This window comes from Mollisia scopiformis (genome assembly GCF_001500285.1).
Source record: "Mollisia scopiformis unplaced genomic scaffold LY89scaffold_1, whole genome shotgun sequence".
Lineage (NCBI taxonomy): Eukaryota > Fungi > Ascomycota > Leotiomycetes > Helotiales > Mollisiaceae > Mollisia > Mollisia scopiformis.
In genome coordinates this window covers 184,493-200,193 of record NW_017263581.1, presented here as the reverse complement: position 1 = coordinate 200,193, position 15,701 = coordinate 184,493, and the positions used below count along the sequence as shown (strand labels likewise).

Sequence of the window (15,701 nt, the reverse complement as noted above, 5' to 3'; positions counted from 1 at the left end):
AGAATCTCAGACATGATGTGGCTGTCATGGATGTCTGGGGAGAAAGATATATCGATGATGGTATAGTTGCATTGTACTAACTTTCCTCAAAACCAAGCAAAACGTTGCTGACGTCCAGTCCTCTCACCGTGCTTTTGCCTACTTTTTGCCCAAGAGCCAGAGCTGTTGCCGCAATCTTGCTGCTCTGTCCTTCATCCATTGTGACCATGACGAATGCACATCAATACAAGGATATAGAAAACGACTCGCGATCAGTGCTGATAAGTGTAACCCGTGCCTTAGAGTGCTTCGATAGTACTATTTGGCCCCCGCAAAGTCCACTTGTCGAATTTTCCCTCCCTTCCTTAGAATCGATTGCTTCTTGACTTTTTGTATGATGGCTGCAATGTCTGGGATGATTGTAGAGGCTCTTGGGAGTCGACTATATCCGGTTGGCTATCTTCCTCATCCGGCTAAGATAAAACTGCGAGATCCGGGGACTATGATTAATGCTAGTCAGATAAAGGATCAAATAGTTAATCAACGGCTGAGCAGAATCTCCCAAAGTGTATTAGACTATAAATATCGTAAACATTTTTCATAAATATATAAACTATTTATTTACCTTTATTATCTTTATTCGTAATATCAAACTTTTCAATAGTATAACGGTAGAAGGAAATCTGGTCTCTATGAATATTAAGGTAGTGATCGTAGATTTTAATAGCCCTTTAATCATACGAAACAAAACGAGAAGATTTTTCGATTAAATTTGTATTATTAGAATATTTTAGAATATAAATTAATCATTATTTAATAGCAATATTAGAGCTATAAGCGTTTTATCGATCTGCGATATTATCCCTTCGTTCCTACATTCTACTTCCATCGTAAGATACGGAAAGAAAATCTAAGCTGAGTTATAAAGGGTGTATATTTTAGCTCTAATACAAGGTTCTAATTTCCGAAATTCAACCTTTGTAAATATGGTCCAAAATATATAAACACCTAAATTCAAGTCATTTGAAGCCTGCCAGTATTGCCGAATCTCTTTAATTGCTTCTCGGATAGAAATACTACCGTGGGAGAGAAAGTTGTTGACCGCATCCAAGAGAAGCAGCTTGATAAATCACACGAGACTTCGCTTAAATTAACCAATCTTCAACGACTTCCCACACCTTCGTATCTTAACACTGATACCTCAAACGCATCCGAACTCACTCGACCATATTTGAAAATCTGGTCTCTGCCCCCAACTCCAACGATCGGTACCATGGCTCCTTCAAGCCCAGAGATCAGTGTACATATCAAAGCGCCTGACTTTGAGCTCATCACCCCCAAAGCTGCGTCCCGCATGCCCCAGGAACGCTTATTCTTGCGTGGCGGAGTCAAGATCGTGAAAATCTCGCCGACCATGGTTATGAAGTACGGAGATAGCGTACATATGAGCGAAGCCAAGACGCTGGAGTTCGTACGGCATCACACATCGATTCCGGTACCGCGAGTCTACGCCGCGTACACACATGGGCCATTCGAGGAGCGAGATGAGGAGTGGGCTTCAAAATATGATACCTATATTTTTCTAGATTTCGTGGAGGGTTAGACCTTAGAGAAGGAATGGGGTAATTTGGGCGACGACGAGAAGTCACGTGTAATGCACGAGCTTCAAGGTTACTTGGAACAGTTGCGAGCTGTGCCGGGAAGTAATTATATAGGATCTCTCAACAACGGCCCGGTAATAGATGTTATTCTCGAGTATCAGCCCAATAAAAGTACTTGGCTCTACTTTTATTATAAATCGCGTGTTAGACGGAGAAACTAATTGTAATAACATAAGTCCTTTTCCATCCGAAGGCGACTTTAACGCTACCCTTATCGATGCCTATTGTACTATCCACAAAGGCCACATAAAGCCTTATATAACGGGCATGCTAGCTACACACAAACACAAGATTGTCTTCACACATGCGGATTTCCGGCCAGATAATATTATAATAAAGGATGGCCACGTAACGGGGATTATTGATTGGGAAATGGCAGGATGGTATCCAGAGCACTGGGAATTCGTAAAGGCGTTCTATATTTGTGACTGGCAGAATGATTGGGGGACGCGACTACTTGGGGCAATGAAGCCGTATTATTGCGAGCAACTTGTTCATGCACGATTGACCCAAATCTTGTTCTAGTCGAACTTGGAAAAATAGATTGGCATTGGGTAGAGCATCCTCAGGTGAGCTGCTCAGGTGAGTTGCTCAGGGTGCTCAGGGTGCTCAGGGTGCTCGGGGGAGTTGCTCAGGTTGCTCATGCAGCTCAGGTGAGTTGACTGAGCCGAGGGTGATTAGCGCCTGAGCAAGAGCGGCAAGCTTAATAACCGAAAGCAAAGTGCGAGAGAGAGAAAATTAATCAACAATACCTTTGGAGTCTAGCGCTTTCGCTACAACAGCCTACTAACAATTGCCTCAACTTTTGCCTTTGTTTTCCACCCCATTTGATTTCCTCGACTCAATTTGGAACATCCGAGTCCCAATTGGCAAAAGTATCTTAGCAGAGCACTATAATCTGAGAAAAGGGTGTGGAATTTCCACAGCCTGGACAGCCTCAAAATTCACAAAGTAAAGCCACAGAGGTACTACAAGCAGGAAGCAGGACAGCAGGAACAAATCAATCGTAGATACTGGATAATATGAAGGAAAAAATACCAGATAAACATGAGGTACAAATCACGCAGAAATTGCGTAGAGGTATCGTACTGTATGTGCTGCTGTATGGTGGCCTTGCACTAAACAGATGGAATGGATACTTCAAAAGAGTTCTGAAGTCAAGGATGCCGAGGGCCACCAAATAGACCACGCTTATTTATGTATTCTCTATCCCCATCCGGTAGTTTTAGTTCCCAGACCTTTCACTTAAACCTGGTGTATCTGCGACCTCTCTCATCAAGCAATGTGTTGCCCAGGTAGCTGCAATATGGCATCCATTCACAATTCGTTTTTGTTGTCTACAACTCGTTGTGCTCCTGTCCGTCACCATCACTGTCAGCCAAAACAACTTTGACAGCTTCAGCTGCGTCTGCAAGTTTGCTAGTAATAGTATCCTTCACACCTTCAGTAGCCTCACTGGCCACAGAGCTAGCTTCACTAGCAGCACTACTTGCGGTCTTCTCAATAATGCTCTCCGGCTTGGGAACTCCAGCAATGCCCATTAACTCGGTCTCGAAGACTGACGTTTGTCAGCAGATACTCAATTGATTCCCAATGAAGAGCTTACTTAATGTGCTACCGGCTGGGATAGGACCCATGGCTCGGTCACCATAGCCATGCTCGGGAGGGATGGTCAATGTTCTCTTCTCGCCAATGCACATGTCGATCAGGTTGTCGTCCCATCTACCAGCATATCAGCCCCATTCGCAGCAGCATGGACATACCCACCCTCCCGTCTTCATAAACTTGGGAAGTGGAATATATGATGGGACTAACCCTTTGATAACGGAGCCTCTGCCAACAACGAAATCCAAAGGATTGCCACGCTTGTAGCTTGCGTCGAATTCGGAGCCGTCGGATTGCAGAGTACCTCTGTAGTGTACAGAGATCTTATCACCCTTCTGGGACTTTCGTTCACACTCGACCTCACGGGTAACATCGACCTGAACATCGGCGGCAATGGCAGACGTAGCCGCAGCAGCCAGGGCTGCGAGGGTGAAGAAACGCATGGTGGTCAATTGAGTTCAGAAAACTGTAATTGACTTCTGTGAGCAGTCGCGCAGACAAGCTGTGGGGGAGAGAGCCAAGGACATACAGATTTTGGATGGAGATCTGGACACGTTGAATGCAATTGTTCGTGCCTCAGCGTCCCTGACCGCGAATTGATGAATTGGAGATGTTGCAAATGCAGGGGATGACGCTCTAGCAGGGTTTTGGTCCGAAAATGGTTTAGATTGAAGCAGGGTGCTCGATTAAGCCAAGTGACACTTCATCTCCCAAAGCCTTCTCTTCTTCCCACCTCATCCTTCACAGAAAGAGATCATTTACGACTACGAATATCACCAAATGGCAGTTCTCGTCGGTTTTTTGTTCAGATAGTTACAATCACGGTCACGGTTCGAGTCACCGGATGATTCTGGCTGCAGACTATGCTTTTTCAGGCGTTTGGCTCGTTGCCCAAGGCTGACGAGGTTAGAATTGGGCGAAATCCGTCAGCACTTTTCTTCAGCTGAACAAACACCGCCCATTTTCCAAGGCAACACTTTGCCATCGCCTTCTTCTAGTTTGAGTGCGGTCTTTTTCTTGAATGGATGATGCTGAAAGGCCCTCTTTATCATTGTTGGCTTCGAGGCTACCGGCGCTACATTACTTGGGAAATCTGCCCTCCATGGAGGCCTTCCGGGAAGCCCACTGAGCCACAGTCCACAGCCCCACGTTCACCGAACGGCTCCAGAGATCCTCCGTCGTCCAATGGATCAGACGATATTCAGGTACGGTGCTGAAACGCCTGCGAATTAGCCCTGCCAAAGAGATTTCTGATCGACAAACGTTTGGGGCATGGCAAACAGAAGCTTATAGTGTTGAATCCCATTCAGGAACGCCGAACTCTTCCCTCGTTTGCGCGTTATCTCCCTTGCCACTGCTCTCACAATCTCTCACCGAAGCTGCGTGAGTCAAGGACCCATCTTTTACCACTATACTGGTTTCCAATGCTGGAAAGACAACCTGGCGCAGCTTTCTCTGCGGTAGACACCGCCTCCCATGGGCAAGAGGGCATTTTGGGGCACTGTTTTCTCCCTAGCCACATGCCCTCTTCAGGCTCTCAGTGGTGGCCAGTGTCCTCGATGGTTATTTTGTACCTTTTTGTACCCTAAGTATAAAACCACTTTCTTTCCTCTTGATTTCGAGAAATTTAACAGCCAGACTCTACGCTTCACTGAATCAACAGACTTGTTTGTTCCGCTACACATTGGACTCGCAGCAAGCAATCACACTCGCACTTACCGACTCGAACATAAAAGCAAACCGACCTCACCACACGAATCATGTCTACCTCCGGATCTCGACATCTCAAGCCTATAATCCACTCCCGCAACTCGAGTACCGACTCACGAACATCCTCCCAGAGCTCATCTTCTGGTGAATACCGCTACTACGAAACCTCCACATCAAGAAGCACAATGGCAAATGGAGGATACAGAGAAGACAGAGAAAAGAGGACTGAAAAAAGACGGGTTCCGGACAATAAATCCCACGTTATGACGACCATGACCTCGAGAAGCGGAAAGAATAAAGTTCACGCCCACGGTGCCAGATATTACGATCCAGAAGAACCCCGAGCTTCAGAAGCACGATATGAGGACTATCAACGTACGAAAGACTACAATCGCTCGTCACAACCATCCTATTCTTCTGGAAGCAGCACGCGTTAGAATATTATAATGCAGACATACTGTCGAGAAGGGATTCTTTGGATGTTAATGACGTTGGGAAGGAGAATATCTAGGACAAGGGGTTGCAGGTCGCGGGCCGCTGTCAAATCGTGGTGCGGCATTCCGCTTCATTGCCTGGGAAGGGGGGTTCTTCTTGTCAGCTCGGACATAGTTTTCGCCGTAAATTGGAACTTTGTGATATCATGGCGAGGTTGTTTGAATAGATGACGCTTTTGGTTAGCATAGCATAGATAGGATGGAGAGGTGGTCACAACGCTTAATGTTGATTGACCTTGATTTAGGCTCTTCATATCAAAGTAAGATACCAGAATGTTATTAAGCATCCGTTTCACATTACCCTTGATCTCTTGTTCTAGTCTTAAGAGTATTTTAGTCTTCCTCGTGCTTCATAAACATGGACAGTGAAGCACTAAAGTTACGTTATGCAACTTTAAGTTGATCCTTGAGATGCCCTCTCGTCTTATACTCGGCTTATCTCAGCTCTTATTACATCTCATGACCAAACGCCGAGACTTATTTGTCTCACTCTGAAATACACTCTTGCCACAAATCCTAACCATTAAATGTCCTTTTTGAACACACTATTCAAGAACCCATGACCCTCGCAACACTAAACGTAAACCACCCGATCCCTTCTCCCTCAAAAAAAGCACAACTCTTACTCCCATCCCCACCCTTCTCCTGCCTCCTTACCACAAACTTACTATCAACCTTCCACATCCCCTCTGTCCCAGTCCTTCCCTCTACCTCTCCCCAAAGTCTCGCAAAACTCTCTTCGTCATGCAAATATTGCCAATGCCGCCTCTCCTTCTTCCAGAAATCGGTATTCGCTGGCCCGCCTCTCAATCCTCCACCTTGACATCCGACCATTTCGCCAACTAGAATTGCTCCCTCTTCCTCTTTCAATAACTTGGCGATAATTTCACACACGGTTAGTTGTTGCTCCCAATTGAAGAGATGCAGGAATAGTCCCGCGTGGATGATAGAGAACCTTCCCTCCCATCCCGCGAACTCGTCTGAGAACAAAGAAGGCGAGAAAATGTTAGCTGGTACTAGAGTCCCGTGGAAGGTGTCCGTGTCCTTAAATACAGAATATGAAGTGGTGAGATAGGAGGAAATTATATCAGTCCCGAAGAGTTGGGTGGAGGGAATCCCGTTGTGGGCAAGGGAACGAAGATCTGAGGCTACGCAGCACCCCATGTCGAGGATTGGGGAGGAGGGCTTGCGGAGCGTGGTTAGGATTTGGGTGTACAGAGGATGTTTTGGGAGACGAAGGTCGAGGAACTTGAATTCGCCTACGCAAGGGTAGGGGGCGTGGGACCAGAGGATGTCTCGCTGACCAGATTAGTTGTCTGTCATGCTCAAAAAGCGAGTTGGATTGGTGTCTTACCATTTTGTAGATGTGAGCATCGATTTCGTTAGCTGGGATGTGGCTGTATTCTTCGAGGAGTTTGCGGGAAATGGGTTGGACTTGGTCGTTGATTTCTTTGTAGTACCATCTGTTTTCTTTGGAGTGACGATCGAGTACTGGGACTGGGTCTTGGGAAGTAACTGGAGAATCTGACATGGTGATTAGATGGCAGAAGGGACTTGGTGGGGATTGTTCAGACAAGCGAGAATGTGTAACTCTGGAAAGGGGGAGAACGACTCATTTAAGGATGTCGTTTTGAGGTTACCATGCATTACCTCGGTAAGAGTTAGCTACATGATTGGCTGAATTATCAATAATTCATACTGAATTGCTGTGCCAGTGACTGGCTTCTAAATGGTGAGGCGGGTTGTATAATCCACCGAGAGCACACTTCACCACGAGATGCTCTTAATGGGATCCAACAGAACATTCCAATCAGGTAGTGTCCGAGTGTCCATACGGTAGGCGCAGCGTTGGGTTCGGATCGCCTCACTACCTCACTTGAGCATTGTAGCAGAAGCAATTGCTCACCACTTGGTAGCAAACATCCTTAGTACCAGCTAGTAGTCTGTCCAAGATTTGTGGATATGCGGAATCTCGAGCATGGAGACCTTTCGTATGATCTCGCTAGGTGTATCATGCAATCGTTTATGCTTTAGCCTGGTCTGGAACCTCTGATTCCTGTTGTCAGCGACCTGCGCGCGAATCAACTGTACAAACCCGCCAAAGCTTCACGTATCTTCACCTCTCAATGTTAAAAGCGTGTCAGAAATTTGTTGATGTATTCCAGTAACTTCTGTAGCTAAAGCACATCTTTTCTATGCCAGCCATCGCAGAGACCATATCATCACAACCCTTTGCTCTGATGCGCAACCAACAAATCCCATGCAGCCGTATCGAAAGCCCAAAGAAACCGTTTAGAATTTGCTGAACTGCTTGACAGCCTTGCCAGTTCTGGGGAGCACGCGGAGAACATTGAATCGGACCTGTGAGGAAACTTGTCAGCACTTTCGACCTCAATGAACAAATCCCCGCTGATTGCCCGAATCTTGCGCGGTCGAACAATATCTCCAGGGTAATGCTCTATACGTACAGTCTTGCTCAAAGGTCTGCATTGTCCAACGGTAACCTGATCACCATCCTCAACACGGAAAGCTGGCGAGACGTGCGCAGCGAGGTTCTTGTGTCTCTTCTCATAACGGGCGTACTTGGGAATGAAGTGAAGGTATTCTCGGCGGATAATAAGAGTTCGGTGCATCTTAGTGGAAACGACAGTGCCAGTCAAGATACGGCCACGGATGGAGACGAGACCGGTGAAAGGGCATTTCTTGTCTGTAGAATCGCATGTTAGCATCCTGATCTCTTCCCTGTGCATCGCGCTTGGGCTGCAACTGAATTCCATTTCAATTTCCATCACCCTTCGCATCGAAGCGTGGTAATTCAGCATTCCGCTAAATCAGTCCATGCGCCACAGATTCCACGTACCGATATAGTGACCTTCAATCGCAGTCTTTGGTGTTCGAAATCCCAATCCAACGTCCTTGTACCATCTTCGTCCTCCCTTGCCAACAGCCCTGGACTTCGCCTTGGACTTCGAGTTCAAGAAGATGTGAGGTTGCTTCTGGAACGCACGCTCCGATTGCACGGTAAGTTCGGTGGCCATGATTGCGGTCGGGTTGGTCGAAGTCGCGATCGTGGAGTCGAAGTTCGTTCGAATTTGAGGTCGAGAAGTGTTTGTGGATTTTTTCGAGATTCGCTTACTGGTTGTGGGACACGTGATTGCACTTTTCAGCAAAATCGCCCTTGCCGTTCTGAGCTAGGTAGCTTGGCGTTGGCGGTTGCGACCTCAGGCCACCATAATCAACTCTTAGCTCGACGCGTCTGTTTGTTTACTTATCCATGATCAACCACTAAGAAGTCTTTCGATGCTCATGACTTCAATGTACGATTTTTGAATGAAGATCTATACAGCGCATAAGAAATAGAGCTCTGGTTCTCTGCTTATTGCAATTATGTCTTCTCGAGACGAAATCACTCTTCCTGCGACACGACCGAAATCTAGAAAGTCCTTGGGTCATGTCCCCTCGGCGCAAGATGTGGACCAAGAAAATCAGACAGCAGATGTTGGTCTCCTAGTATCAGGAAAGCGAACCCCAATGGAGAAGTCAAGAAAGTCGCGGAGTAAGAGTATTGGACCTGGAGGATTGGACGCATTGAAGGATACAAGTGGAAACAGGCGCAAGGTACGACACTGTATCATGACTTGTTCTAATATCATACTGACTCTAATGTTCAGTCTCTGGCTGCAATTCCACATCCTCCTCCTAAGTCTATCCTCAAACCTACGATGCCGCCTCTTCGAGAGATTCCGGCGCATATTTCGACTCGCAAAGGAAGTCCTAAGAAACCTACCCCGCAGTCATCACAAAAGACCGAGAATCTTATTGATTTTGACTTCGACTTGCCATCTGGACCTACTATAAGTGGCACCGACAGACTTGCGAATCCATTCGAGGTTGGAGGTAGTCCTGCTGTCAACGAGACTCGTGTTACATTACGGACTGAGGAAGAACAGCAGGCAGCTGCCAGAGAACGAGAAGAAAAGGAAAGACAAGAATTGGAGAAGGAAATTATATCACGGCGAGATGCTCGTCGCAAGTCTTTGGCAAATCGTCGAGTATCATTTGCACCAGAAGCCACTCTTCATACGTGGGATGTCGTAGTCGAGTACCAAGATTCAACGACCTCTTCCAATGCGACAAACTCCACCCGCAGAGCTTCATCGGTCACAGGAGGAACAGTAGGGTCACCACATCCTGCAGGACCTCCAAGCTCTGATCCGTCGGACCCTCCATCTACACCCCCAGAGCACGTTGAAGAGGACACGGTCAAAGCAAGTCCAGCTCATCAACGAGATTTACACCAGAAGAAGAGGAGGAGAAGCTCGGGCATACCACCTATGAATTTCAATAATCCAGACGATGAAGTTTTTTCCTCAAGTCCATTGAGTGGTAGCTCTGATGCTGAAGAAGCCGTTGATGATGATATCGCATCTAATTCTAACAGCGACTCTGGTGACGATGGGACTATGATGAGTCTGGATGGGGGCGAGACGACGAATATGTCAATGGCATCAATCAATTCGAGCGACAGCACCGACTCTAGCACTCGCTTAGAAGAAGCACTCAGGCAAGCTGCACGCCAAGCTGGTACACAAGGAATCGATTCTGATGAGAATGGAGACGAGAATATGGTGGAAGAGGAAGAAGAGGTTGTTGCCTCCTTTGCGCCATGGAAGAAGCCGAATGCTATACAGAACCTTGAATCCCAACAAGACCAAGAAAATGTCAATCCATTCTCACCAGCTTTCAAAGAAGCCGCACCGCCGGAAGAGGAGCAATCGGAAGGTGAAGAGGTGACGATGGATATGACTCACGCAGTTGGTGGTATTCTTCCCAGCCAGAAGCCGGACAAGGACGAAATGTCGATGGATGTGACTCGGGCATTTGGAGGTATCATAACCAACGATGCTCCAAAAGCTACCAACTCCAGACGAAAGTCTATGGCTGCTGGTCGCCGCCAAAGTACCCGTCGGAGGTCTTCAGGCGAGTCATCTTCATTGGGGGATGAAACTATGGAATTTACTATGGCAATGGGAGGAATCCAACCATCTCACGATGAGACGGTGTCCAAGGACGATGAAGACATGACCATGGAATTCACGTCTGTTGTTGGTGGAGTTCTAGCACAATACAATGGCTCGTCCAAGCCCATTAGGCGAGCTTCTATGGCAGCAACTCAGCGAGGTCAACCAAAGAAGAGCCGCGAAAGCATAGAATCAAGTGCGGAGGACGAAACGATGGATATGGCCGTGGCTATGGGTGCCATCATGCCCTCAATCGCTGAAGCAACAAGTCAACAAGACGATGCGACGATCGGTATGGAAATGACAACTGCTTTAGGCGGTATTCTGCCTCCGCAAATGAGCACGGGAAGTCGATCACAAGCAAAGAAGATTATGGAAATGGAAACAGATCTTGGAAGCTCTCCATTCCGGGCGGAAGTGCCACAGAACTCACCACCGAAGTTGCCTGCACCTACTCATACTGTTGCATCAGAAACTGGTAGTCCAAGTCTTGCTGGATTCCGAGGGAAAGGTCTTCGTCGCAGTGCTGAAGCTCGACACTCCACAACACCTAAATCTAGACTTAGTTCTGGGGGCACACCTCTCAAAAAGCCATCAACACCTTCGAAGCAACTTACACCACAACCTCCTCGCCCAACAACTCCTGGAAAGACACCACCATCAAAGAATGTGATCATGCGAACAGCTTCTCCCAAACGACTATTCAAAGACGAAATCAAGGCATCATCTACTCCGCAATCCGCTGCAGCTAAGAAAGCTACCACCCCGAACAAGCTGTTCCAGCAGAACAAGTCCACCGGAGCAGCTACCCCGAGTTTCATCTTAACTCCCCAACCGAGACGATCATCTGGCATTGGTCTTGATAAATTAGGACTCGGTTCACCTCGTGTTGCTGCACTTCTTGATCGACGTGGATCAATAGGGGAACATGCAAAATCCTTCGTGCCAAGCCGACTTGAAGAGACTGCTGCTCGTGGTGTCCGATTCGATGACCCTCGCGCTATGGAAAATGAGATTGACCAGGAGCGTGAACAAGAGGGAAATCGTGAAGATGGGCGGAAGATTCTCGAACGCGAGGCTGACCAAGCTGAAGAGGAGAAGGATGCTACTATCAATCTCAAGGAGATGATACAAAGCTTAACCCCGAAAAAGAAGCCTCTCCGAGGCCGCAAGAGCCTGCATGTTGGTGCTGCCAAAGGGATTCTTGGAAAGAGGCCCGCTGAACTCGATGACGATGATGAAGAGGATGACAATGGAGGAGTGAAACGCCTCAAAGGTCACCAAGGCAGTCCTGTCAAAGCAGTTCATCTCCAAGCACCTCCTACCAAGGCCGAGACTACTACTGGACGTATGACACGTTCTGCCCGCAAGAGTATGGAAGAAGCTACTTTCTCATCTCTCACGCCGACGACAACATCTCCCGAGAAGGTTAAAGCCACAACCCCACGCCATCAAGGGCGATTCAAGGATGCCGAAGCCCTTGCTCCAACAGCAAATATTGGACAGCCAGTTGAGAAAGAGCCTGTAGATGAACCAGAGATCAGCGAAGAAAGCTTTGGAGATGATCGAATTCAACTCCAAGACTTCCTTAACATGACAAGTATCCGCTTCATGGAACTGACAACAACAAAGAGGAGGCACACGATTGCACCCAAGGCTGCCGCAAAAGAGGGCGACAGTACTAAATCGGTATCTTTGGAGGACTGTGTTGCGGCTGGTGCGGCGACCATCCCAATGCTTGAGCTGTTTCAACACGTAAGTGCAATTCCAACCCTGATTCTAAACCCCCTAACAAATCACAGGCATGCCATGAGTTGAAGAGATACATCTCTGAGGGTCGGAAGACTGTTCGAGAAATCGAGACTGAGACATTCGAAGAAAACCCACCTCTCTTCCGCGAGTACATCTCAGCCTCGCCAGATATCAAGATTGTGATGGACAATCAATTGAAGAACGTCAAGACACATGCACGACTGTTGAGCAAAGGCCAGTGGTATGACTGGAGAATGACTTTACTTGCAACGCTCAAGGAAGGATTGTTCAAGACCGCTGAAGGCATGATTCAAGATGAGGAAACTCTTGATCAACAACAAGAACTACTCGATACTGTGCTACCTCACCTGATTAGGCAATTTGAGCAACTCCAACGAGAAGAGGGCGAGTTGCAGTATGCTGCCGATGAAATTGCCAATTGTGACCAGGAAGAACTAAGTAATGCTCGCCAACATCTGATCACTCTTGATGCAGAAGTAGAGGCCAAGAAGCAGTTGATCGCGGACCTGCGTCGACAAGTGCAAGGCAAAGAGGCTGAGATCGAAGCCGGTACAGAGCGCAAGCAAGCCTGGGAAGAGGAGATCCGCGAGGCTGAAAAAATCAGGGAGGAGTGTAGAGGTTGGACGTCTAGTGAAATCAGTATTCTGAAAGGTACAAAGATTTCATCCAGTATGGATATGGTATCATGCTAACATTTATGACAGGCAAAGTTGATGCAATCGAAAAGGAACATGGTTGGACGATCACCGGCGTTTCTGGCACAACAACTTCGATGACCTACCAAAAGGAGATCGAACTTGTATTCGATGCGTCCTCTTTCCTTGGCGCGGCATCTAGTACTTCAAAGAAGTCAGAAAATGCTCGCATTGATCTCTGGTACATTGGTGCGAACCGAGAGCTGAATGCTCTGCCTCTCACTCCGGAAAAGGAATTCTTCCTGCAGTGCATTCGGGATCACATCCGTGGATTGCCACAAGCACAAACTGCAGTAAAGGATCTCCTGAGTGCCGTGAGCGTATCATGGAACAAGGCCAACAAGGTCGTGGATGATATTCAGAGCCTAAACGTTAGTTGTCCAACGGAGATCCTCAAAACTTCTGATGATTCGATCATGGTCAAGTCAACCCTGTTAATCAGCCCTCTCACCACCAAGGTGGAGATCATTTTCCATCTCAGCAGCCAAAGCGGTGAGACTGGTATCGATGTTGGTATTGCTCCAGTAGCAACTGTTGTCTATGGTGAACGTTTCAATGAGCCAAAGATGGGAGAATTCCTGTTGAACAGATGTGGTGACGAGGTTGAAGAGAAGGGACAATCGAGCAGATCATCTTGGGTCAGTGCCGTTGCTGAGCTTGGGGAGAAATTACTTGCGCGTGGTCGTAAGTAGTTGGGCTTTGGTGTTTTACTGAACAATATATGGATTCATGGGGGTGGGAAAGGCGTTTAGGGGCATGTAGCAACGTTTTGTTCGATATCGCTTGTGCTTTAGTTATGATGAATGCTATGATCTTTACTCTGTGCTGTACAGACTGGATTTGTCGTTCAACTCAATGTGATGACACTTAACAACTCGTTCTGCTGTGATTCCAATATCAATAAGTTAGATAATGTAACAACATGTGATGCCTCCTTGGCAACCACCTGCATGTTGTACGTAGTATATCGACTTCAAAAGTAATAAATGAGACTCCCGATAATTCAAGCAAGATAAACTACAACCAGCTCTTCCCTCCGCCCGCTCCAAACGATTATAAGCCCCAAAATCCCATCCGGCATAAATCATCTTCGCAGCCCCTTATCCTATCCACCAAATTTAGCTCAACATCCACGAATATCCAATCTCTCTTAGTTTCCAGTAGAGAGAGAGAGCTCGTTGTTAGCATGGTGCCTTCTCAGCCATGCTCAGGTGGTTAAATTCTCCTCCCGCTCCTGGTCTCGTCCCCGACTCCCCGTACAGTGCTCTGGTATCCCACCTCTTCTTCAGCAACGCTTCTCGCGCAACGCACGAAGTCCTGCTGCACAAGCTAAACCACGGGGTGTGATCTGATCGGATCGGATCGGATCGGATATGTTCGAGCATGTGCTGGAAAAACGTCCGAGCTGAGCTGAGCTGAGTGGCGACTGAATATATAACAATTTGCTCCACACCACCGCCCACAACCGAGGATAGCGGCTACATGGTAAAGCAAAAGAAAAGAAACCAGGATTTCGAATGCCGTTCCAGTGTTTTGCCCGATGATGATGATGATGATGATGATGATGATGTGTTCTTGCCATCAATCGCTGAGGTGGTTTGGTGGATTGACGAGATGAGAGGTGCTGTGATCAGAGGGAGGGAAGCGTGGATGGGATGGATGGGATGGGGAGTGGTTTGGGAGGGTGATGTGTGGAGGGTAGAGGTACGTCGGAGGCGGGGTTTTTTTTACTTACTGTGGGGTGATGTTTTTTTACTGTAGGGTGAGGTTTTGAGGGAGATGATGAGGCTGGAGATGTGGGTTGAGTGGGGAGGGTTTTGATGCTGGGGTTGTGGTGGAGGGGAGTGGAAGGGTAGTTATTCGTGTTGGAGGATGGGTGCTTGGGTCAAGATGAAGGGTTCTGGTTTTGGGTTGGTAGTTCCTGGACTGGTGGGTAGTAGTTCTGGTGATTGTTCGGGATTGTATTTATTGCTTTTTAGATCGGTATTGATACCGCCGTTTGTTGCTTTTGTTGGATATCTTGTTTCTGCCGATGTCTGTTGAGAGATTGATGACTGCGTACCTCACTCAGCCGGTGATGTGAGGAAAGAGGAGATAATTGTCCGTGGGATTTTGGGGCTTTGGAAGGGCTGTTGGGGATTGTGTCAGTTGTTAGAACCAAGCAAGGTAGTATGCGAAGCTATAGACCTACACTTATAGACTACATCTCACTCATTGCTTCACAGCAGCGAAGACCCCCATCCACATCCACGTCCGAAACCCGGGACGAAACCCAACCAATCAATTCTTTCTTCATAAATATATACACACCCTTCCGCACTTTCGTCTCACCTCCACTCCCCTCTCAAGCTTCCTCCCACCGGTACTTAATAACCTGAGAATGATGCAACCAACAATTTTGAATCTATTTCAATATTGGTAGATCAAAGAATCATGGGAATTAAGAAGGGCTCCCTGTGCTTGAGAATTTGAAACTTCTTGATGTAGAGAATACTTGTGGACTACCATGATTTCTGGGCGATATACGTAAGAGAAAGAGAAAAAAGAAAAAGAAAGAGATAGAGAAAGAGAAAAAAGCCCATTGATTGCGGTAAGAGAGTGAGTGAGCATGCGTGTGTGTGCAGCATGTTTTGCTGGCAATGTTCATTGGTCATCGAGCCTCTCTCAAGATTGTGGTGTGCAGCCTCTCTCTTTCCCGAACCACGACCCGTATTCTTGAAGATATAGGGAATTCTGAAAGTGGAGGAGGAGGATGTTGAAGAT

General features: G+C 47.2%; 7 protein-coding genes across 7 annotated transcripts; 4 read left to right on the top strand and 3 right to left on the bottom strand.

The window, feature by feature from the left end:
* The first annotated feature begins 1,178 nt into the window (after positions 1–1,178).
* LY89DRAFT_679077 (uncharacterized protein) lies at positions 1,179–1,735 on the top strand. Its single transcript, XM_018213802.1, has one exon. It carries the CDS (start codon positions 1,253–1,255, stop codon positions 1,580–1,582), a length of 330 nt encoding a protein of 109 aa, XP_018078097.1. The 5' UTR covers positions 1,179–1,252; the 3' UTR covers positions 1,583–1,735.
* LY89DRAFT_744198 (uncharacterized protein) lies at positions 1,373–2,583 on the top strand. Its single transcript, XM_018221026.1, has 2 exons — positions 1,373–1,734; positions 1,817–2,583. Exons 1-2 carry the CDS (start codon positions 1,634–1,636, stop codon positions 2,163–2,165), a joined length of 450 nt encoding a protein of 149 aa, XP_018078096.1. The 5' UTR covers positions 1,373–1,633; the 3' UTR covers positions 2,166–2,583.
* Positions 2,584–2,648: 65 nt separating this feature from the next.
* Positions 2,649–3,712, bottom strand: LY89DRAFT_603946 (uncharacterized protein). Its single transcript, XM_018210338.1, has 3 exons — positions 3,456–3,712; positions 3,247–3,362; positions 2,649–3,198 (listed from the first exon to the last, which is right to left on the bottom strand). Exons 1-3 carry the CDS (start codon positions 3,686–3,688, stop codon positions 2,978–2,980), a joined length of 570 nt encoding a protein of 189 aa, XP_018078095.1. The 5' UTR covers positions 3,689–3,712; the 3' UTR covers positions 2,649–2,977.
* A 1,293-nt stretch (positions 3,713–5,005) lies between these two features.
* LY89DRAFT_726801 (uncharacterized protein) lies at positions 5,006–5,392 on the top strand (the record flags this gene model as incomplete). The annotated part of the gene is made up of 1 exon (XM_018219083.1): positions 5,006–5,392. The coding sequence occupies one exon, from the start codon at positions 5,006–5,008 to the stop codon at positions 5,390–5,392; it is 387 nt and encodes a 128-aa protein (XP_018078094.1).
* A 378-nt stretch (positions 5,393–5,770) lies between these two features.
* LY89DRAFT_603944 (uncharacterized protein) lies at positions 5,771–7,026 on the bottom strand. The gene is made up of 2 exons (XM_018210337.1): positions 6,804–7,026; positions 5,771–6,748 (listed from the first exon to the last, which is right to left on the bottom strand). Exons 1-2 carry the CDS (start codon positions 6,978–6,980, stop codon positions 5,999–6,001), a joined length of 927 nt encoding a protein of 308 aa, XP_018078093.1. The 5' UTR covers positions 6,981–7,026; the 3' UTR covers positions 5,771–5,998.
* A 622-nt stretch (positions 7,027–7,648) lies between these two features.
* LY89DRAFT_679073 (uncharacterized protein) lies at positions 7,649–8,573 on the bottom strand. Its single transcript, XM_018213801.1, has 3 exons — positions 8,310–8,573; positions 7,918–8,156; positions 7,649–7,810 (listed from the first exon to the last, which is right to left on the bottom strand). The coding sequence occupies exons 1-3, from the start codon at positions 8,485–8,487 to the stop codon at positions 7,742–7,744; spliced, it is 486 nt and encodes a 161-aa protein (XP_018078092.1). The 5' UTR covers positions 8,488–8,573; the 3' UTR covers positions 7,649–7,741.
* Positions 8,574–8,735: 162 nt separating this feature from the next.
* LY89DRAFT_703127 (Spc7-domain-containing protein) lies at positions 8,736–13,771 on the top strand. The gene is made up of 4 exons (XM_018217297.1): positions 8,736–9,067; positions 9,121–12,225; positions 12,273–12,894; positions 12,948–13,771. The coding sequence occupies exons 1-4, from the start codon at positions 8,837–8,839 to the stop codon at positions 13,628–13,630; spliced, it is 4,641 nt and encodes a 1,546-aa protein (XP_018078091.1). The 5' UTR covers positions 8,736–8,836; the 3' UTR covers positions 13,631–13,771.
* The last annotated feature ends 1,930 nt before the right edge of the window (positions 13,772–15,701 follow it).